This window comes from Amblyomma mixtum, chromosome 2 (assembly GCF_055824585.1).
Source record: "Amblyomma mixtum isolate Tamu chromosome 2, ASM5582458v1, whole genome shotgun sequence".
Lineage (NCBI taxonomy): Eukaryota > Metazoa > Arthropoda > Arachnida > Ixodida > Ixodidae > Amblyomma > Amblyomma mixtum.
The window spans coordinates 298887944-298911692 of NC_143013.1; the positions used below are offsets into that span (position 1 = coordinate 298887944).

At 51.7% G+C, this 23749-nt stretch overlaps 1 protein-coding gene across 7 annotated transcripts in view; it reads left to right on the forward strand.

Annotated features, from left to right (window-relative positions):
- LOC149364638 (uncharacterized) overlaps positions 1 to 23749 on the forward strand; it is a 510000-nt gene that overhangs the window by 412305 nt on the left and 73946 nt on the right. For all 7 annotated transcript variants that reach the window (XM_089574597.1, XM_089574596.1, XM_089574598.1 and 4 more), the window contains one exon: positions 4424 to 5739. In XM_089574597.1, the coding sequence (XP_089430723.1) occupies positions 4461 to 5739 (1279 nt within the window). In that variant the 5' untranslated portion in view covers positions 4424 to 4460. The remainder of the gene's footprint in view (positions 1 to 4423; positions 5740 to 23749) is intronic.

A 23749-nucleotide genomic window follows, 5' to 3' on the forward strand; every position in this document is an offset into this window, starting at 1 on the left:
AACTTCCAAGCGTCTTTCGAAAGCCGCCTTTTTTTTTTCCTTCGATGCTAGAAGCCCCGCGAGCCCCACGGCGCGCCGCCGTCCATCATCTCCGAAGCGCTCGCGCGTCGCGCGTCCGCGCGCTCTACGTGGACGCTATACGAGAGGAGCGAGGGAGAGCGCGCCACCTACACGCGTGCCAAGCCCACCTCGAGGCCTCCCTCCACAACTGCTGCGTTCCTGCGCGTCTCAGCGCGCGCTCGGCCATCGAGTGTGTGCCTTACCCACAAGCGCGCGGTAATCGGGATGCAGGTGGGAGCGTCTTGGGTTTGGTTATGAGCGCGGGGTTTGTTGACCCGGTTGCGAAGTCGGGGCGCACGTATACGTAATAGTGGCGCGGTGGGGGAAATGAAAAGGTGGAGCGGGTGCGCATGGTGCGGTAGCGCACCACGGTGGCTTCCTCGGGCGTATATGGGCGCCACACTCGTTCCACGTTCGCCTGCTCGCTTCCTTCGTTTCTTTATTTCCCCCCGCGCTCTCTTGCGGGCGTGTTTTACGCACTCATCCGTTTTCGTCTCGGACCTTTCCGCGAGTGCAGCGCGGTGCGCCTTGCGTACGCGCTAAGCGTCCGCGAACCTTATTGCAGACTCGCTGGAATTGGTGATGAGAAGATATAAAACTCGTTATCCCGCCCCTCGACGGAGATGGGCCACCCCTTTCGAATATGCGCCGCAGTATAAACTTAATAACGCCGGTCCCGTATTAGCGGAGGCTGTGCTCTTCATAATCTTGCCTGAAAGATAAAACGTAGTTCCTTTCTCGTAAGGGCGAAGTTTTCTTTCATCCTGTATTTCATGCGCAAGCCCTTATGCAGTTAATATCTCATCGTTACCATACCGTTACCTTCACCATTATCGCATCATCATCATGGCCCGAGATATGTTTGCTGCAGGACAGAGACCTCTCCCTGTGTTATACGATTACGCATGCATAGCGCCAGCCGCGGCCAGCTCTATACCATGCAGGTTCTATCATCCTCACTTCACCTGATTCCTTGCCACCTTCGACTACCTTTCACACTGTCGTGCTGTCCACGTTTTAATTTCGTCGCGGTTATTGTCAGCTCATGTTTATTCCCGATCCTTACCGTTGTAACGTGCTCCTGTTACGTTGCACTGGTCGTTTTTCCTTCCATTTCTCGCTGTAATGTCCATATCTAACATGTAGCGTGTAATCTAAATACAAGCCCTAACCATTTGGTGCGGCTGTCGAGGCGCACTTTCCTTTCTCTGTGTAGTCAACACATCGAAGAGCAGGGGGTTCTTCGTACTGTTCGCTGTCTAAAGCGCATGGAACGCTAGCCACTCAATAGTGGCACCGCGACATCTCTTGGACGTGTTTCGGCCCCACAAGAGAAGGTCTGGGTAATTTTGAAGGAAATTGCGCACGGTCGCTTGAGTGGAGAAAGAAGTCCAAACGACCTGGCTTAGCACAAATCTAGTTTTTCTTCGTTTATTATTACTATTATTTTTGCTTGCCATACTTTGCTCTTTCGGCTGAATGTGGTGATGGTCTCCGTAAGTTGTCTTGGCCTGTTTTGGAGGAAATTGGTGGAAGGGAAAGAAAATAGAGACAAGGTGTTCAAATACGAAAGGCGGCTGACCGGTCACCGATCGCCGTCGCCTGAGACTGCGCGGCACTGTAGCGCGCCCCGAGTGCGGACACTCCACCGCAAATGGGGCGTCATTACGCTCTCCTGATCTTGCCCCTCCGGGGGTGATGGCGCGGCTCGCAGTGGAGGATGATCCACTCGCCCCTTCGCGCCAGCATAGTCGCTCGGCTGTCGCGTGCTCGTCTTGATCGGACGCTCTTTAATTGCCGCACTGCGCCCGCCACACCCAGTCTGAGAGTGGCCGCATGCTACTCGCGGCGTCTAGACTGGAGAGCACGTACTCATCTCCAGCTTCGAGGATTTCCTCTGGAGACCAGAAGCAAGAGGAGGAGGGTTGGGGAAGAGGCGGGGAGGAGCAGCGTAGGGTTGACACAGCAACGTCGCTCCGTGCAGGACACTCCGGTGCTGAACAGGCTCGCTTCCTTTCGCGCCGACGCGCAGGTTCGCTCTTCGCTCGTTCTGAAGCCCTTCCGCAATTAGCGACATTTAATGGCACGCCCTGTCTATCTCTCTCTCTCTCTCCCCTTCGCTAGGATTGGCGGCGCACGTAGAGGGATCGCACTGCACGCGGAAATCGGCGGTGGAATCGTAATTGCGACGTGATGATGCGCGGAGAAAACGTCTCTGCCGTGTCACTTTGATGTAGTTGGACCGACTGTGTGTATACTGTAAGCGGGCACGCACGTCTTGATGGGGCCAGGCTTATGCGGGCGATTGAGACGCATCATTCTCGCCTCTGCTGCCGACTCATATCTCTGGCGAACCCTCCTTAATGTTTCTTTCGTGGGTCCTCTGGCTGCAGCACCGATCTCTCAGGTTCATGATCTTCTTTGCCTTTATTTATTTATTTGTTTACTTGGCGCATCGTTCTCGCTTCTGCTGTCGCCTGTCTGCCGAACTCTCCTCTTATTTATTTCATAGTTTCTTCGGCTACAGCACTGCTATCTCTCCGGTTCTCGCCTTTCTTCACCCTTGATTTACATTATATCTCTCATTTATGTGATGTATTTACTTTATGCCATCGCTCTACGCTAATTGCATCAAGGCGATTGAAGTCTTGGTATTATCATAAACACATCTGTACACATTTTTTTTTTTTCAGAACAGTTTCTCACTTCAAACCTTTTTCGTATGTTTTTTTCCCATGGGCCCCACGAAACGCTCTTCCTGCCCCTCCTGCGAAATTCCATTATACTTTCCGGCCATCCCAGGGCATTAAGCGCATCTCGCGTTAGCCAGCGTCCGATAAAGCAGTCACCGTAACTCGAATACCCTCCGCCACGTTGCCCGAACGGCGTTATAGCCAGTCGTTAGCTAACTGGCTGCTTGAGCCAGTCGTTAACGGCCAAACTAACAATCAGTTCCTGCAAATTACCCCGCGCATTTAGTCTGTGCCTCGTTATATACCTCGACACGCCATAGAATTAGGCACGCCGCAGTAATCCTCACTGGAGACAATCGTATATGCCTGCTCAGGGAAAGTAGGAATCTTCGGTCTTCGAACTGTGTGTCCCGCGGAGGGAGATGCCGCGGGCCCGCTAACGATCAGAGACATGCGCGCTGCCTTTTGTTCGGGGCTATCGGCGCGCTCCGTTTACCTTCATCCGCGTGTGTGTGTGTGCCGCGCTGTCGTAGTCGTGGAATCACGTGTTGGTCTTTCCAGTCCGGTAATGAGGTGTCATTACAAAAGGTCGTGATTACGACGGGAGGTAGGGGAGAAGGCTTTGCCCGCGCTTTAGAACTGAACGGCGAGTGCGCTCTGGTCCCGTGAGAATGCGGGCACGACTGCGCGGTGATCCTTTGCGCATTGCTCTGCTCCGCGGAGACTTAAGAAGTTTCTTTTTTCTTCTATTACTCCTAGGGCCCGTCCAATCTGTTCTAGATTTCGCCGTTGGTACCCCCGTCTCGACGCATCTTTATAGCGCGGTGATTTTGGTGGTGCAGTCTACGTTTATGCGCTCCTGCAGGTCGAGTTGAGAAGCCATGTGAGATCTTCGTTTGTACTGTTGCCTTCGCATACGCGTGGGCTCCAAGCATAGTATGCTGATAAGAGGAGCGTGGGCGACCCCTCACCCCGTATAACCGCGCAATTTGCGTGGGGTTGTTGCGGGAACGCATGCGGGTGGCAGTTTTTGTGTTCGCAAGGGTCGTCGTCCGTTCCATAGGAATGGCCAGACGTGTCTCTGTGAGGATAGAGTTCCTTCCGCAAAAGAACACGCGCGCACGGCTGTGGCGGGTCAAGCCGACCCCTCATCTACAGACTCCGCGCTATGCACCCATGAATGATTGAGCGAGCTCGCTGTCAGAATGCCGTGCGCGTTCCTGCACGATCTTGAACAGCGCGGGCTCTGTGTTCCAGTGTTGTGAGTGTCATTTGTCAGCAGATTTGCTCAGATCTTGGACTCTTGCTTGACCTCAGTACTGACACACGCTTACATACGACTTTGCACATGCGTAATATGTATCTTCACGATCGTTTACAGGCCTCCTTTGATGCTTTTAAATGAAGTCGGCATTGACATCTATTCACCTGTCAGAGATATCTCTTATCGAAGCATTCAGCAATTCTACTTCCACACTGTTCTAGTGACAGGCGCCAAAATCAGCTGCATGCGCAATGGCATTAAGGGTCAGTCGCCTGTCGTCAGACCGGTTCAGAGCCCGAACAGCCTATCTACGCCAGTTGTTGTTGTGCTCGCAATGCAGTGCACGCGTTCATATGTGCACAGCAGTCCCTGACAGACATCTTGTATGTTCTTGTCGCTTGCGCAGGGCCGACAGCAGGTAACGCCCTGGCCAGACGGCGGACATGACGTCGGAAGCCGCCTGCCGGCCGCCCAGCAGTGCCTTCAAGCTGAACGCCATCTGTGAGAAGCTCGCCCGCACCTCGGACCCGGAAGACCTGGCTGCCGTCATGGCAGCGGGCGGAGACGACGCCTGCGCCGACGAGGCGCCCGACGACCTCTGCTCGCCGCGGGCGCCGCCTCTCCGGGAGCCCGCCGAAGAGGACGACCTCGACGACGACGAGAGGCCGCAAGCTGCCTTGAACGGGGCCTTAACGGACGACAACTCGGATGACAACGAAGCGGACGACGGACCGCAGGACCCGCTGGCCGTCAGCTCATCCGCCGCCTCGATGCCCACGGGCGCCGCCTTCAGCGAAGTGCCTTGTCCCTGGCCGGACACTGAGAGTGCCTTGGACGGACGCATGCGCAACAAGAGGAAGAACTTCCAGCCAAAGAACATCGCCGCTGCCGTGTTCGCCGACTCGGACGAGGAAGACGACGACGACGACGAGCAGGACTCCGAGCAGCGCATGCAGCCGCCGCCGCCGCTGCCCTCCTCGGTGCCGGACGCCGCGCAAGACGGTGACGACGAAGGAGACGGCGCCGTCTCGCCGTCGGCGTGCTTCAAGGAAGCCGCGTCGTCCTCAGCGACGCCTCCGCCAGTGTTGACGACTGCTATCGCGGAGGGTGGCGCTTCCTCCGCCGGACGCGAGGAAGGACCCCTGGACCTCAGTGACTGTGGCTCGATGCGCCGAAAGTCGCAGCAGCCCGTCAAACGGGTGCTGTTCAACAGTGCGCTAACCGCGGAAGGCGGAGGCCTGGCGTTGCCCAAGCTCTCCTGCTTTCCAGAGGCCGTGGTGGACCTCAGTGGGGGTGGTGGTGTTGGTGGCGGTGGCCGCAGAAGCGAGGACGATGACGACGACGTGCCGACCTCAGCTGCGGAGGACGGCAGGTCGTCCGTGTCGTCTCCTCTCCGCCAGCAAGGACTTAGCAATGACTCCCCCTTGACAGTGGGCGGTGGCTCTTCGCCTTTCCTCGGTTCGCGGCAGCATCACCTTCATCATCATCACCACCATCACCATCCGCAGTTGCCGCCTCATCAGCACCTACAGCAGCCGCAACAGCAACAGCAACATCAACCGCAGCAGCCTCATGTTCACCAACAGCAACATCGAGCTGCGGACGCGAGCCTTATGAAGGACTACGCTGAAAACACTATGAAGGAACTGCTCAGCATGTACGGACTGCATGATGTGGTGGAGTCCATCACGAAGCACGTGCCTTTGCATCACTTCTCCTCTGGTGAGTCTGCAGTTCCTTGATTCTTCTGTCGCTATAAGTTACTTTCCAGTACAATGAGTGAAATTTTTACGTTATTTACTATTAAGTTCCTACCTTGCGTATCCCTCTGGGCAAATTCTCACGTTAGCTGAGCAGGATTGCCGTAATCATGCGAGCTGTCTCTTTCAAGTGTCAGTACTTTTATGAAGATTATGAACAGCTCTCGCGGTGCTGTTTCGAAACATACATATAGCCTTTTGAAACTCGAAAGCATGCCATTATTTCTTCTTTATGATTTTTTTGCCTTCGGCCAACTGCACGGACGCTTCGATGACATATCGCCTTCAGTTACAGTACGAAGAAATCTGTCGGTGTGAACTTTGGTAAAGGCCAGAAGGTTCTTGACCTGCAATAGGACAATTGACAGTTCATACACGAACTGCCATGCAGTGTCCTGACAGAGGAAAAAAGAACAGGAACTGATTAAACTTGCCTATATATATATACCTCCGAGTCTTTTGCTGACGTCTGTCTCCCCTAGCCCTTCTGTGCTCGTCTCAGTTAAAATCGCGACGCTGACCGCTCCTGTGAAGATCTTTATTTCCTTTCTCAGGGAGACTCCAGAGCGAAGGAGAGCCCGTTGTTCTCGTTTGTTTCGCTCCTATCTCCGCCTTACGCTATGCGACCGGAAGGCGTTTTACCCTGTTCTCTATACCTCCTTTCCCGGCACAAACGAGCGCGCGATGATGATGGATTCTGATGGATGGCTGACGATCGCGGATCACGAGTGCGGCCTCGTTCACATTGCTGCCCGTGTTCCCTTCTTCTTCTTCTTCTTCTTCTTCTTTTTTTCTGTCCTATTTGGCCTCCGATTCTTCCTTCGTCCGGTGCGAACTATCGCTCTCTTCGGTGCTTCATATGAATCGCCTGTTCAAAATCTCACGCTCCGTAGCGAGGCCGGCTCAAGGTGCGAAGTTTGCTCTAAATGGAAGAATAGGTGACGAAGCGGCCCGCTCTTATTACTTGCCCGCCTCGGGACCTCCAGATCGTGGGAATTTCGTCCGGCGAGATAGCCTTGAGAAGGCGTGAGCATCGAGGAACAAACATCGCTGCAGCAAGCTGATATCGCGCATGCCTGCGATGTAAGGTCATTTTCTTCGTGGTTTAACGTGGGCATTCTTCGACTCTGTATGTACGCTGGACAAAACAGGGCATCAGTTTCATTGCCTGCGGAGAATTACGGAAGGTTCAAGGAGTTGCCCGCTTGCATCCAGTGGTGGGGAACTCTGTGAATGTTACCGTCTTGAGATGCTGAGATGCCGTTACAGCTGGTGGGGGCAAAACTTTCTCTGTGCGGAGTCATTAGCGCGTTCTTCGGTTCGCCTTGCTGTGAAGGTACGCATGCTCCGAAGAGTCTTTACTGGGCTCAGTGGATTTCCTTCTGTAGTTCTCTAATGTTCCCCTGGAAAGCCTTCAAGGTGGCTACATTGGCTTGGTCCGCGCACTAAAGGCATGGTTAGACGTCTCCGAACGATACGACCATTCCAACCGATCTGCGTGAAATCTGTGATTGGCGGTGCGCTACCCTTTTGGGAACAGTGATGCCGACCCGTCTAGCGGCAAGACATGTTTGGTCCTCTGTTGTCCTTTCTTGGCACTCTTGTCCGCTTCGGCTTTCTCGACGCTGTTTCGGGTGTTGGCAGGTTAGACGCTGGCGCTGTCACAATGATGGCGCGGCGCCAAGCAGTGGCTGCCGCCTCCTGTGCTGAGTACGCGACGCGCACTGCAGGGCAAATATATTCATACGTCCACAAAGCGACTGCCCCAGAGGAACAAGGGCCAACGGAACCCCCTCATAAATCGTGAGTTGCAGTTCGTGTATTTTCGGAGAGTATGCAGATACAGGGAACGCATACGCAACAAATGCGTAATAAACCGATAGCATTAAAAGCCCCATGGGTCCAAAATGAGTCGTCAATCATAAAAATCGCCCATTGGCTGGAAGTAAGTGACGTCACATGACCGGGGCATTCCCATTGGCTGGAGGAAAGTGACGTCACCAGACTGCAAGTGACGTCATTTCTGGTAAGGGCATCAACAGCTGCTTATGTTGTAACTTCGCCAACTCAGAGGTAACAACAGAAAGTCTCAATAAATTGCCACCTGTTCATAATGTATACTTCCGCTTATACAAAGCGGGAAGGTGTCTGCGCTCATTTAAACCGCTTCACTCGTGATTGGCCGCACGCTGGGCCCTCTCGGCAGCATCTCGCACCAACGCGAACCATACCGAGCGTGCTCACGAACACCCTAATTAGAGCTCGCGGAGCGAGATGGCGATAAAAAGCGCCGAATTCCTCGCTCTCGGGGCATTGTAATTTGCGTCCGGCACCGTTAATAACAAGGGGAAGGCGCCTGCATATCGCGTATGGCGCCGGGAACACCGCCAAGAGCTGCCGTTGGATAGGGGCAGAACACTTCTTTCGCACGGGCACCTCGGCCGTGACGTTGCGCAAGGTTCCTCAGCGAACACCACTCGCGAGCGCCGGGCCGCGCGGGTCCCGCGCGGTTCGAGCGAGGGAATCGCGTTCTTTCTGGCCGCGCGTAAACGATCGGACGCGCACGCGGCCGCGAGACAGGCAGAATCGCCGGCTCGTGCGACGAACCCGAGAGCGCGAAAGAGGCGGCGATTAACATAATAGTTGTCCCGCCAGTAACCGGTTCAATTTGGGCTTCAGCGACGGCAGGCATGCAAGGACGAGACGCCAGAGCGCCAGTTATACACGTGTGAAACACTCCCTGTATTGATCGTCCTTGTGTGCATGTACGCGCTCTTGTTGCAGCTTGAATCGTGCCTCGGGTGGCCGAGCAAACGAGAGCGCCCGTCTTTAGTATACCCGGTGGTGCTTTCTTTCCATCGCCAGATGCGTGAGATTTGGTCGGACGGTCTTCATTAAACGGCAGCGTGGCTTATAGGTTAGGCCTGGTTTGCGTCTGCTGCAGGCACGAAGTGCACGGTGCGCACGAAGCTTTGCTGCTCCGTTATGCTGTCAACGCACGAAAGAAAATTACCTGGGCCGGTAGCTCATGCTAATTCTTACGCGTCGGCTTTGCTACTTGCTTTTTGTTGCCGTGCGGCTTTGGGTTACTGATGAAGCGGGTGCTTGGGATTAAGGGACAGTATGGGGTTGCCACCAGCTGCAACTGGTGCGAAGGTATCTATAACTAGTCTTAATGAACTTCGCGGAGTCGAATGAAGTAATATTTTTTTTCTTTAATAGCGTTGTTATTAATCCACGCCGTATTTAGTAGAGTGCCAGTTATACACTTTAAACACGAATAGGCCTATATGGGAGTAAAAAGAGGGCAAGCTGTCCCCTAGCGCACTCTTTTTTTGTGAAAGGGTGTGTGCTAAATAGGACAGTTTACTCCCATTTTACTCCTTTCTGTTGAGACTGCAGTGCGTACAATCGTGAGCAGACAGAAGGGAAAGAAAGAGGAATTTTAAAGCAGGTACTGAGTTTACCAAATAATGTTTGCACTCGAGCGCAGCCGAACGGCCGTACAGACCACGCAGGCTCAGGCCCCTTGCCACTAGCGAATCAAGACCTTCCAAATTTGACTTTAGTTATTTAGCCACGAACCGCTCAAGTGCTCCAGGCAAGCTTCCTCACGTCTGTACTCGTGGGAATCGATGGATCTAACGGTAAGTCGGCTTGCACCGAATCTCGTGCAGAAACAGAGAGGATGGTTGGAGGCAAATGATGCGCCCTGTAGCGCGCCGAGCATTCAGTGCTTCCAGCTGTTGGGTCCTGCGTACGGGAATTTAGGTCATTCTTTTTTCAGTGGGTTCATTGGCTAGTCAAAATAGGGAATTCCTGATATTCGCTTCCTGCATCTGCGTGGCACGGGCGGCACCAAATCGAGTTTACGTTGCGCCAATGTACGAGGCGCCACTTAAAGGCGTTCTGAGCTGTTCCGGCTTTGCATATATGCTCACTGTTCATTGCTGACAACGCGGACCCGTGAATGAGCGGAATGCCTAAGTTCCACCTCGACGCTTTTTGAATTTTGCACCCACCCGCAATTTACTCTCTTAGTCTGCCTACCACGATACCTGCTACTTTCTGACTTCTAAGTTTCAATTAGAGAAAAACTAGCGCCAAACCATGCACACCACAAGAAAAGAACGAGGACGAGACACAAGCGCTTGTGTCTCGTCCTCGTTCCTTTCTTGAGGTGTGCATGGTTTGGCGCTAGTTTTTCTCTATTTCAAGTATGCACCAACTAGCCCAAAAAGAGGTGTTAATGCAGTATATTTCTAAGTTTCACAGTGGCACCTTCCATACCGCCTCCCGTCCTTCACTTCGATGCCGTCCCTTTTCACCAAGCTGCCGGGGCTAACCAATTCGACAGACGACCTGCGCCCTCTGGCTGCATGCTTTCTGATACGGTCTAAGACAAAGGCCTTCGCGCGAAGAGGCTCTCCGGAGAAAGGTCCGGGCAAGGTGCAAAGGCAGGCGCCCCCCAACACGCTTCGTCCCAGACGTCCGCCAGACATGCATCGACAGAAAGGCCAGGCAAAGCGGGGGGGAGGAAGAAGGTAGTCGAGGATGATAGGGGGGGGGGGGGGGGGGGGGCGGTTGTATAGCGGCTCTGCACACCCGAGAGCGCGCGAAACAGAAAGCGCCGGTGCTGAAGGTGTACAGATGGGCGGGTTATCCCCACGGCCGTTGCCGCAGCGGCCATGCATATGCATGGGGCACGGAATCCGTGCCCGGTTTTGGGGTAAACAGGCGTCGTCGCCACTTAGCGCGCGCGGCCGGAGAAGGCGGGAGAAGTGTATGGCTGCGCGCGTGCAAAGCGCGCACACAGCGTGCGCGCACGGGCGTTGTGCGAGCCGGGGCGTTGTGCCGCCCTCGACAGAGTCAGCTTACTCCTCCGCGTTGCCGCTGCTGCTGCAGCCTTCTTTCCCCTCTCATGCGCTGTACAGCCGGGGTGAGAAGGCGATCCCGGGAGCCAATTATTTTCGGGGAACTCGGCAGATAGAATAATTACATGGAAATGGGCGCCAGTTCGCTGACTGGCGATTTTCGACGGTTCGCTACGAGCGCGCGCGCTCGCGCGGCCGTCACCACCCTCGGAGAGAAGCTGCGCCTGTGGGGGAGAGCGCGTGTATGCAAGCTTGCGGGTTCGTTCGCGCGCGCATATAAATTCTCGCACGCACGAACACGATCTAAGGCCATGTGTAGAGATCGCGAACATATATAAGTCTTGTCGCTCCTATCCACGGGGTGAGCTAAGTGCTGGCCTGTCTTTTGTCGCTTAGTACAGAGTGGTGGGGTAGACTATAGGGTTGGTATTGTAATGAACAGAAGTACGTTATAAAATGAAACCCCCTTTTAGATCGCCTGGTTCATCATGGAAAATCCACTTTATCAGTTTCAGGAAGACGGCCTTGGGGTTAATACGTATTCTCCTATAACACGACAGGTAGGTAACGGTGACATCTGGGTAACGGTGGACTCAGGACGCGCATAAAATCAACCACTATAATTTACTAATCGGGATAATGTGTCTGCCATGTGAAACGCTGTACCTCTGAGCACCGTCTTTGCCAGAAGTAACCTGACTACATGGTTCGCTTCTTAGTCGTATACAGTAGAGCTCCTATGCCACCCCTCAAGTTCTAAATGCTTGTAATTTAAGACGGGCCCTTGTTCTCACCGTTCAAGACCTTTCGATATTTAGGTAAGCCGTAAGGGCTCCACTGTACCAGTGAGGTGCAAAGAAAGCAGCCTGGTTACTTTTAGCAATGACGGTACGTACAGGGTCGGTTAAAAGTTCCCAGGCCATAGGTTCTCCTTTCGGGCATTATAATCGGGAAATTACGTCATCCCTCGAAACCTAAGATCTTTAATGAGGATAGCAGAAGTATCATTCTCACCTCTGGTAATTTCGATAGCCTTACTGCTATCACAAGTGGCAGGATATGCCTCTGATAAAGCAGACCATGTGGCCTGGGAAATTTTGACCAAGCCTGTACATACCTAAACCGGCCGGTACATCGTTACCGAGATCTAACCAGCCCTGAAAGTCAGGATCTTGTCAGGCCAGACAGGACAGGACCATATTTGCCCACCTATGCCCTGTTGGTCGGCGCTGTTTAGATCTAGCTGCCTGCGAGTTCACGTGTTTCCAATTAAAACCCAATTCCTCTCTTTGTTTATTAGTTCCATCGCGAAGCATAGTAGTTGCCATTCATTACGCTATCTTATGATTATGGGGGCTGTTACCTTGCCACCGAATAATTCTGTAACTGAAAATTTCCTATGAAAAAGTGCGTGGATCTCCGATGTAATTGCAGCAATAAAGACATAGGTTTCGACGACAAACGAGTATAATCGCATGCGTCTACACGGCGAATCACCACCCCTTAGTACCGCGAAAGTATCTTGTCCTGTCACAGAGCCAAGCAGTTACTCTCATTTGCATTTTTTTTTTCTGCAAAGACCCCTGTCAAAATTGCCCGGATAATAAACGGCGCGGCATCGTAGCGTTACCAATTGCTTCGCTAATTCTGCTGACATAAATCTGTCGCGGTCTAAGCTTCGTTGCAGCGACCACGCAGTGAAACACTGAGACGGCCAAGCAATCCTTTCGGACATACACGTCTGGACGGCAGCGGTTATTTCTTTCGCATGGGGATAGAGCTGCACACTGGCTAAGGGAGAAAGCCGTGAGCATAGCCATAAACTGGATCGAAGTTCCACTGCGAGAATTCCTTTGGAGAACATTGACATCCGACATTCATCCTGCTTTTATTTTTTTATTATCTCGTACGCTGTATTCGAATCGACGGCGCATGCGCGTGTTTATACATTTCGACCGCACCTGTGGCAGCGCCAACACGCTCCCGTCTCACATTCGTGATGAAGCGTGAGAAACGAGACACGTGGGCTCAGCACGGGATCTCACATTGCTGCATGACTTCTCGGGTGCTTCGCTTTACTTCTTTCTTTCTCTCTCTCTATCCTCTTCTCTCCAGTTGCCGTTTACCCGCAGTGGTGGTGGCAACAGTAGTAACAACGCGGCGGAATGTTCGCGCGTCTTAATTGGCGGGTTGGCCAATTGGAAAGCGACCCTGCATCGCCGCTGCAGGCGCCGCAATGCACGCATTCGTGCTTTGCTCTCTGTTACAAGCTCCCTCCCCCCGGGGCTGCGAAAGCAGGCGAGGAAGAGGGGGGGGGGGGGGGGGCACGCACGCACCACGAAATATGAGAAACGCGCAGCTCAGGACGCAGCCATTTCGGCTTTCCTTTTTTTCTCACAACCTCTCCTCCCGGCCGGCATCACCGGTGCGTCTATAAAGGCCCGAAGCTCGAACGAATGGGAGCCAAATTATCGTATATTTTTCCCTCGCTTGTGTCATTCCTTCCGCTGCTCGGACTCCTTTTCGAGGGAGAGGGCTCTCTCCTATACGTGCTCGCTCCCCGGAAAGGTCGTCTCTTTTTTTTATCCTTCTTCATCTTCATTTCCTTTTTTTACGTTCTGTTTTTCCTGCGAGAGAGCATCGGTGGGCATCGCATTATGCTCCTCTTTCGTTTCGACGTTTAGTGCGCGAAGTATATTTCGCGTCTCTTTGAGAATCTTCCCTGGCCGCCGCTTCTCCTTCTGCCGTCAGAAAATGACACATAATTGGTCGTCGTCGCCGCTGCGCGCAGGGCAGGCAGCGGGCTCTAGCGGCAAAACTAGTCATACGCGAATACATGCCCGCTCATCGTCTCTCGCTTAGAAGTGCGCAGCAGAGTTCAAAAACCAACTGGAACGAGAAGAAGAGAGGAAAAAAAGTGAACGAAGAAGAAGAAAGAGGGGACTTGAGTGGGGGCGAGGGTGTATAGGAGGGCAGAGGAGAGATCCATGTAGAGGGCAAGGCAAAGGGGATGGATGTGCTGCGAAATAAGGAAGAACGCGCTTTAATACCACCGAGCAGGCGCGCCTAAATTGTTCGAGGTCAGGGAAAGAACGACGCAGGCTAGCTGCGCCGACGACGGACGGAGGCGCGCGCGCGCGCAAAAAGAAATTGGACTGGAAGAGCCGTTTTGAGTTGAGCTGAGTGCAGTTCTAGCGTGGCTTTGTTTCTTCGGCTGTGTAATAGCAGAGCTGGGCATTTTTCTAGCCTCTTCTTTTCTTCTCGGGGGTTTCCAAAGGGCGCGCGGGCACTTATGGCGCGGTGGCGGTGGGAGGTCGGCCGGCTTTCTTCTTCTAGTACTCGGTTTCGGGTCCCACTCCTATGTCTCTCCATGCCTCTCGTGTGTGCGCTGTGACCGCTCGTGAGACGTCTTGAAATGTGCCGTCCTCACGCAAACCTGTGGTGCAGTCTCCAATCTACGCGCTTTCGTGCGGCGCTGTGTAATGGAAATACTCGGGGACAGTCGGGCCCTCTCTTAGCTCGCCATGCATTCATGCGACAATTTGGCCGACGCGCGGCTATTTCGCAACCGCTTGGTCCGTCTTTCTTTCTTTCTTTCTTTCTTTCTTTCTTTCTTTCTTTCTTTCTTTCTTTCTTTCTTTCTTTCTTTCTTTAGGATTCCGGGTCCCCCATTGGGGCATTACATTTTTACATTTGAAGAAAGAAGCTTCGGTGGGCCTTTCCCAAAGCGCTGGAATGCGCATAGTTGGCGACAATTAGCTCCACGTATACTTCTAGCGTAGCAAGCCATGGAGCTGCCCTGACAGAGAACGACTACTTCGTATCATTAGTATTTGGTGGGTCTTCCATGAGTTCCTGGCTTCTCCGCTAGCGGTTCGAGTTGAAATACAGTTTTACGTGGTAAGAAGACCTCTCTTGCTTTTGGCATCTATAGGAGACGTGATGTGCGTTTTACGATACGCATGCGCTAGCTCATAATGGTGACAATCACATATATCAAGGACAAGTATGCGTGATTTGAGTTGTTTGTCATTTTATTCTAGAAAAGATAAACTCTACCTCAATTATTCCAACTCGCATCGCATTTGTCGTAAGAGTTTCGTCGTGTGTGCATGCATAGTGTTTTCTAGTTGCACTCATGCACTCATTAAAGCCGACTGAAATTATCAGAAGCTTCAGATTTCAGCGCTTCTCTGCTCTGCCAGCTGTTTTTATCTAGCCCTAATGTGAGAGGGAGAGTGTCTTTAGAGCCACGCCCCCGTATCGACGATAACTATATCACAGCCCTCATGTGTGACGATTGCAGCCACCTCCAGTAGCTATCGCCTGATCTGCACAAGCACCATCTGCGAGGGAATCGTCGTCTACTTCGTGACACATTTGGTTTGTACAGCCACACTTTTTGCCTAGACGCAGCACATAAGACGCCCGCCAACCTTCTGACATCTTCGCCAAACCTGAAAGTAGCGAGGCGGACTCCACGGACGATCGTTTCCCATGTCAGCGTCTGTCATTGCAGCTTCGCAGCGAGGTTTCGGTTCAGGGCTATTTTCTCGGCGTTGCCCAATCTTCTTAGCGCCGTCCCTTCCTCCGCTCTTCTCCTATACGTCCACATCCTCTTCCTGCGCTTCTTATACACTCGGGCCGCCGTCACATCTCTCTTGGAACTGTCGTTTGCATGTTTGACCGCGTTGCTCAATTTTGTCTTTCCTTCTTTTTTTCGGCAACCCACCTGCCATCGACTTGCTCCCTCTCTGAGCGCGCAGGAATCGGGCTGCCCGGCAGCTACGCAAGAGGAAGCGGAAACAAACACAGCAAGAAGCCACCGGAGGTTGAGCCAGAGCAGCAGCTGACACGAAGATCAACTAGGAAGGAAACAACCGCGGGAGGGGAACGGAGGCGACCCGCAATGAGAACGAAATAGCTGGAGAGAAGGACAACGGAGGGGGGTGGATAGCCAGGTTGATTCCCGAGGTTTCGCTTCTGCATCCCCGCCAAGAAGTAGCATAAAGAAGGTTATTTCTCGTGTATAACCACGGGAGAGACCGCGAAAGCGCTCTGCTTGCTTGCTTGCGTCCTTGCGCGCCGCGCGCTTCCAAAATCGCCGTGGATTCTCAGGTGGTGCCCCCCCCCCCCCCCTCTCCCCCTCCTCACCTTTCTGCGACGCTGGAGCGGAGGAGAAGCACCTGTGTCGTAATGAGGCCGTGCCATGAAGTGGTCGCGCCGCAACAAAAGAGGGAGAAACACCGCTCGCGAGTCGACCGAAGGAGCAGCAAAATGTCGTGAGAAAGAAAGCGATTAAAGCAGTGGCAGCCGGGTCGAGATAGTGGCAGCAGCGCATAAAGAAATGGTGAGAGAGAGAGAGAGAGAGCGGCGAAACGCTCGAAATCTTCTTTCTGTTTCCTTCTGTGTTTCCTTTACTTTAATTTTTCCCTTTTATTTACTTTTTCTGAGGTAAGCTTTCTTTCCACGCGTTTATTTCGACGGAATCATAATAGGGCTTCCGAAAACGCTGCTGAAATGGGCAAAAAGAAGTCGTCTGGGATCATCGCCGCTCCTTTTGTGTGTGCTTTTCTTACCTCTGCCCCATCGCGGGTGCGTGAGTAGCAGCCTTGATACGCGCGCGAGCCGCGCCGACGCGGTGCGCACAGACAGCGATGGAAACGAGGCAGATGAGGTGCAAGTATGCGACAGAGGTGAAGGAGGAGTGGGAGGAGGTTAGCGGCGAGAGGCCTGGGAAAGGGCGGGAAAGCAGCGGTGGAGGCAACGAAATGGACTCTCGGGCGAGGCGGAAAAAAGAAAAAAAAAATAAGGGCCAGGAAGAGGCGACTCCTGAAAAGGCGTAATTTGGGTGGTTTGGATAAGAGCGCCTGACGACGAGACGACGGGCCAAGTGGCGGCGGCTGCGGCGGCGTTATACGAGAGGATCGCCACGACAAAAGAAAGAGAGAAAAAAAAGTGAAGGAGTAAAAAAAGCATGGAAGTCGGGAGAAAGAAATATTCGACTCTCTTTTTATTCCCTCTCTGTTCTTCTCCGCTCTGATGCTCTTCCCAGAGGTTACGCTGCCGCTAGAGGCAAAGGGTCAGGCGGCCATGGATGACCAAGAAAGAACCTCTCAACTTTTTTGTTTCGTTATTATATTCGCCCCCTGCCTACTGTAGTCGCTGCAAACAAATGCTGCCTCTTTTACTCGTCTCGGCGCGACACTTCCAGTTTCCTTAAATTTTCTTTTTTATTATGTAGCTCGTCAGTGTTTTTAGCCCCAGTGTACAATGCGCCTCCCTTTTGGCGCCGCGACGACCTCGCGTTCCTTTACCTGTTTCGCGCCTGCACCGTCGTCGCCCGTGTGTGAGGCGTCATTGTGGCGTGGCAGGCGCCGCAGACGGTTCAGCGCGGTCGTTGACAGCGACGACCCCGGCTTTCTGCTGCTTCTTCAGCTGCACTTCTTTTGTTTTCCCGGAGTCGCTTAAAGAAAGAAATTTTTTGTATTTGCTTTCTTGAAGCCAGGCCTAAATTACTCGCTCCCCAGCGAACTTCCCTAGCCGCTTCCATTGCTCCGCGCTTTGTTCGTAAGGCGAGCTGCCTGCTCTCAAGGAACTTCTTCCATCGTTGCGCAACGTGTAGAGGTTAACTCTTGGGCGGTAACAATGCATGAAGTAACATTTCATAGCGAAGAGTCACTGCCTCCCTTGTCACTCATGAACAGATATGCAGTACGATTCTGGCTACGCAGTTCCGATGTCGGTCGCAATTTGTCTTGAATGTTATCTTGCGACATTCTGCCTTTACTGACGGCACCAACTCAAATTGGACGCGGTATTGAAACAGGCTGCAGTCGGATACAACTCAAGAACGAATCGGCTTTTCTCCGACGAAGGACCCTCTTCCAGCCAGTGGCGGCGGCTGATTCTCGTGGCCCTGCTAGTAGAACACTATACTGGTATCTTGGCAATTCAGGGAGTGGCAGATGGAAGGATATAGACCACTCCATCTGTGGTCGGGGATAGTTTCCTCTGTGCATTGTCGCGCCGCTCCCTGCATTGTCACTTTTGCGGGGTCATGTGGATCACCCGACGCCATTGGCTAGAAAAGGGTCCTTTCACGGAGAAAAGTCGCTTCCTTCTTGAGCTGTATCCCACTACAGTGTTCTTCAATACACTTAGTTGACGCCATAAGCTTTCACTTCATTCAGTACAGTGGTGCTGGTAACTACAGTAGTCACCAGCCAGTGGCGGTCCCAGAGCGTTGTTTTAGGGGTGGCGGGGGACGGGGGGAGGGGACCCCCCCCCCCCCCCACCCCCCGCCCCTCCCACCCTTAGGACCGCCACTGTCACCAGCTCCACTACATCAGCTGCAGCGCTACACCTGCAGACTACACCTGCAACGCGACACCTGCAGTTCTCCTTCAGGAAGCTGGCGAGGAGAGCAGTTAAGCTACGTTTTATAGCAGTGCAAGACACCAAGATGCACTGAACCAAACATGCGGAGAAAGTGCGGGGAACTTTTTTTCCTTTAATCGACGACTGGAGGCGCAACTTTTCAGCACAACAGAGTCCAACTCTTCATCGCAAAATGAGCTCCGGTCACATATACAGTGTGTAGCAGGTAATGCTGAGAGCGACAGGACATGAATATGCGTCGTATACGCCGCCACTACGAAATTGCGCCTCCATGGGATGAACGGCGCGCCGGGTGCCGGCGTTCGGACTGTACGACTCCCTCCTCCGTTCCTCATCTGCATACATATTGTGAGCGGGCGGGCGAAGAGCACGTGAGGGGCAAGTTGGAATGCATATGCTTGGGCCAGTTGAATTTTAATGCAGCTTCTTGATCGGCATTCTTGCCCCGCTGCCGACGCGGCTTTGGCGCGCGTGGACACAAGCTCGTTTCGTGCTGTCCGGACTGCGCAGCGAAGGGAAAGACGAGGAGCGAGGATGGAGCTTTACGAAATCGTTTTAGACTGTTGTCGTGGATTCGCTGCAGTATAGGGCTGTATACGCATCTTAATCATCGGCAGACTCTGGTTCATAGCTTTATTCAACCGGCACCGGGATACTATGGGCAGGAATGTGCATTTCAATGTGCAGCGCGCGTCCAAAAGCTGTTCATTGCAAAATTTTCAGGTACTATCGTTAACAGATGAAATGCGTATCAATACAGATTAAATGCAAACACAAAAGCGCGAACATATTAGCTGCTGGAGGGGATATACAAATGATATGGATTAACGATTCCAAAACAACACTCTTAGCCTGTTCAAAGTGAGCCTGCAGTAGTATTGAGCTTGCCTCGGCTAAGGTCTTCTCATTTTGCCTTTCGTGCTTAGATTGTCTTGTTCGCATTTCATTTGTTGCTGATAGTACACCTCATCCCAGAATAGCGAAGTTCTATGCCTTTCAGACGAATCTTCTTAAGCGTCAGGGGGAACCTCCGGCTTTCTGCTTTTTTCTGCATAAGTTCAGTTATAACCACAAATGAGGTCCATACATTTTTGAGTACACCAGTTCAATTGCATGTATTTGTGTTAACCTTTATAGCATGTCTTGTTTTTAGCTGTTATAATTCTCAGTCCCTGCTCCGAATTTTATCGCAGAGAGGCCTTAAAGGCACCTCTTGAAGGCGCTGCTTTTGGTGCGTAGAGAGAACAAAAATAATTGCTCCCGAGGCTAACCGGTTTCATCCACGAAACAGCCTCCTGCGCGAATGTAGTGACAGCCGCTGTCAGCGGTTTTTCGCCCACAGATTTCGTCCTTCCTACGTAAACGCATACTGCGGAGTTGCTCGTTAGAGTGATCGACAAGTGTCAAGCGTATGGACAGTTCGCTTCGCGCCTCTAGAAGAGAACGAGTAATTATCTCGTGCGCGCAGCAACGCAGCCTTCGGGAGTGCGTACAAAGCTTATACTCAATCCGTAGACTACTGGGCAACGCTATATACGAAGCCATTTCCCTGTAACTCTTATTCACTTTACTGGACAAACGACGTGTTAAGCGAACATGCTACGCCCTGTACGGGGCACAAGAAACAAACTGCGCGATTCCAGCGTTCGCTTGCCACGTGACCGCCTTGTTAGCGTGTATCAGATGATCGCGCACCGGAAACGTTCCACACGTTACTGCGTGGTCTTGTTATCCACCGCGCTTCTTCTGTTCTCGAAAGTGGGGCGGTCGGCCGGGGTGAAACTTGGTCACGCTTAGCAGCACGCATGCAGGAAGTCGATTTCTTCAAAAGGCTTCACTCGGCAGGAAACCGTTGTACGCGCTCGCCACGCTGTTCAGATCTGAGCTAAGCGATTCTTTCAGAAGCCTTGCCCACGCTCGCGGTTAAGAGAAAGGGAGTAGGGAGAAATGTTAGCTCCAGCAATTATGGCCGGCTTTCTGTTCAACCCTGCCGGCAGCGAGAGTGCATCGGAACAATGGAGGTTCCTCTTGTCATCAGTTCATTCATCACCGGCAACACGGAAAACGGCCTGATGTTGCAAGCACGACCGGCGCAAGGTTACAAACCTGGCGTTTGTGAGTGCGCGCCTGTGCTGAGCGTAGATGACCAACTAGCTGGCTCCAGAGGCGACTCTGGGGAAATTGGTTTTTAATCTTGGGCCGATCTATACCCTGCGTCGGCGGGCGCGCGAGCTCCATGCTTTCGCCGGTATGCAGGACTGATTCGAGTCTTCGGCTGTTTAGCGCGGCTAATGAGCACCTTTGTGGTGTTTATTGGTCTGTTTAAATGATAGATAGTCAACCTCTTTTTAGCGTCCCCCGGCACTTGCGACCGTCCCAATTTTGCTTGCTTCTTCGTTCCAAAACGTGGTTGGTCTTAATTTTAATTTCCCTGCGAGCCAACTTTGCCTTAGTTCCACGCGAGTCCTTGGTTCGGAAAGATTGCGCTGGCATGGAAATTTGGCCAAGGCCAATAGCTGCCCACTTTTGAAATAAGAAAGTCAAGGAAACCAGGGAGAGTAAAAAAAAATCAGCTTCAGATTAAACGTAGAAGTGCTTGGATCGCATTAAGTGGGCAGCGTATCGATTCGTCGCTTTTCTTCGTTTGATCTGCTTAAAGGTCGGACGATGCTTGTCGTATGGGCGAAACCACCTCATTGAACAGCTGATACTCTCTCCAGATATACGTTTATCGTCGACGCGACTTGTTATCCTTTGGGGGAACTGCGAATATCAACGGTACTTCTCTTGAAAATGTAATAAGCTGATGCGCGGTCAATAATTCCAGAAATGTTTCCTATTTCACCACAGCGCAAAGACAATGGCGACTTATTTTGTGCGCATGCGCATAATTAATGCGACGAATCTATACACCGCGAGCACGCGAGACATTTCATATTTGCTTCTTCACTTTTTTTAAAACGGGAGGTCTAAAGGTCTGTAACTCAACGTTGTCCTTACGAGCTTCTAATGAAACTATGGTGAGGAAGGCAGATGAAGAGGCTCCATACCATGGAAAGCATATGGGAGAGCTGTCAGATCAGCATTTATGTCTTATAGAGGTGTTCCGAAATCTTTTGAGGATGGAACTAATTAATAGTGGTCATGTATTTGATGTATCAGCAATATACAGACTGTTATTGTATGCCATTTTGGATTATCAGTTGTGATGAAAGCTATATGAGCAAAATGACTGTACTATCTCGGTCACTGAAGACGCCTCCTTGGTTTGAATTAGTGGTAGGGAGCTCAGCCCTGCTTCAAACGTAACCAGAGAAAGCACTTTGACAGTCCTGTCAGTGTCAACCACTGTGTGCATACAGTTGCGATCTGAACGAGCTTGAGCACTGCTTGGGCGAATAATATTGTATACAGTATATACGACTGTAAGAGCTGACAGTTTACAGTACTGTGACACGTCCCTGCGGAGAGTCAGAAGAAGTCATCTGTTGCTTTTTCTCTTGAATTTCTACAAGCATGCACAATACTGATGAAAATTCAGCAACGCACCATATGTGTCTTCGACCAAGGGCTGTTGTCACGAAAATTTTGGTTTCATCACCGGCAACTACTTTACAGAGCACGATCGGTCGTGCTCTACAGAGGTGGGCAATAGGTGCCTCGGATGAATTTTGTGTGGCGTCAAAAATTTCCTGGCTAATACTACGTTTTCGTTATGCGGGACAGTGTCTCAGCGTCTGTCTGTTTGTTTAAAGAGCGTCGCCATGGTGTGCGCGTGCGTAAAAGCGTGCGCCAGAAAGAAAGAGAGACATTTGACGTCATGTTCCAGCGTTGTGTTTAATTCCTTTCGGTGTCGTTCTTTATTTTTTGTTTGTTTCCATTTTGGTAGCCTTATTCCATAATGAGTGTGGAAACAGCCAGTATAACCTAGCTAAGGAAAGGAGACCATCTCCTGCTGGCCTACCTTCATTTAAAATCCAGACACCCATAAATGCGTAGTGGGTATGCTCGCTGTATCTAACCCGATCTGATGTCTGACAGTTGGCAGAGCACGTAATTTTCTATATCAGGTGATTGCCGTTGCATGCGTCATATGGAATTCGGAACGAATGGGGAGGGAAGTATAGGGACTCAGAGCCACCGAAGTGCTAACTCTCTGTTTTAACTAATAAAATGGCTAAATCACGCGTGCACAGCAACGCAGCGCGCTTGCCGTCTTGAGCTTGCCCGTGCGTAGAATAAGAAAGAGCTGGTACAACACTTCGGAACGAAATATCGTTTCCTTGATCACTTCACCAAAAGAGGAGAGTGTCGAATAAAAAAAAAAACGAAAGTGCTACAGCCAGTCGTGTACTGGATCGTTTCAATGCTGCTCGTGGTATGCTTCTCACGAATTCGTTAAGCACGTTTCCGCAATAATGAGCTTCTGCGAAGGCGACTGAAACCGGTGGGAAAAGAAAGAAATATATATCTGGACTAAAGTGTGAGAACACGCTTTTCTTATTCTGTGCATGTTTAATAATGCAGACATGCGCTCTCAATTCGAGGTTACTATTTTAGATGTTTTCATTCTTCCGACGAAATTCTCCTTTAAGAGCGCATTTATGCGATAACGAGTGAAGGTTTCAGAAATCAGCGGCACTGTATCAAGGCCAATGCTTTGGAGAAATAAAAAGAAATGAGGAAAAGAAAAAGCTTCGATTCAAGACCGGCTACCGTTGAGTCGCGTATGCACGGAGAGAAGCGAACGCAGCGAAGTGCAACGAAAAGATGCATATCGGGTAATCAAGGATCGGAGAACGCCGGTTCTGATTTCGTAGCGATGTACTCTTAGAATGGAGAAGAAGAAAAAAAAAACAAGCACATATGGAAAAAGAGAATCGCCGGAGGACTTGGGGAGAGTATAATAAAAACCCGCAGAGAGACGGGTCGATTCGCATGGAAATTCCGGAAAACGTCACGGTTTTCCTTCGTTTGCTCTTTTTTTGTATTCTTTAATCGTAAGTGCCTTTGTTTTATCTCCGGCGAGTTTTTAACTACACCTTTAGAAGAGCAAGGCGGGTGAAAACTAAAGAAAACAAAAACGGAAGAAGAGAGGATAGAAAGATAGGTGAAGTGAGAAAAAGAATGTATACTGGCGCTCGCTACGTATCTGCCGAAACGAAGGGAAGAGAGTGCGAGAGAGAGAGGGCGAGAAAGAGGCAGAAAATTAGAAAAAAAAAAAAGGTAAACAGTCGCAGGAGTTTTGGAAAGAAGCGACTGCTGGAAGTAACCTCGGGCGAGCAGCAAGTGGCCACGGCAGATGCGGCTGGCGGCACGCTGGGTGTGAGTGTGCGAAGTCTGTGCGCGCGTGTAAACGGGAGGGGGGGATGGCAGGTTTGCGCATGGCGATGGTGTCGGCGTGTGTGCGTGTGTAGTATAGACGCAGAGGAGCACTTCCTTTTAGCGATTCCTTTTTCCCCCGCTATCTTGTTCGGACTGCCTTTTCGATTAAGGCCATGGAAAAGGAAGCAAATCGGCAACAAGCAGAGTTGGGAAATTCGTTTTTTTCTCTCTCTCAGGCTCCGCTCTTTCCTCCTCCTCCTCCTCTGGTCTGCCTGCGTTGCCTAGAGGAGCGAGGCTCGCTGGCTCGGCCGCTTGTTTCCATGCTAATAACATTACTTTTTGAGCTCGCCGAGGAAGGTCGCCCTTGCGAGA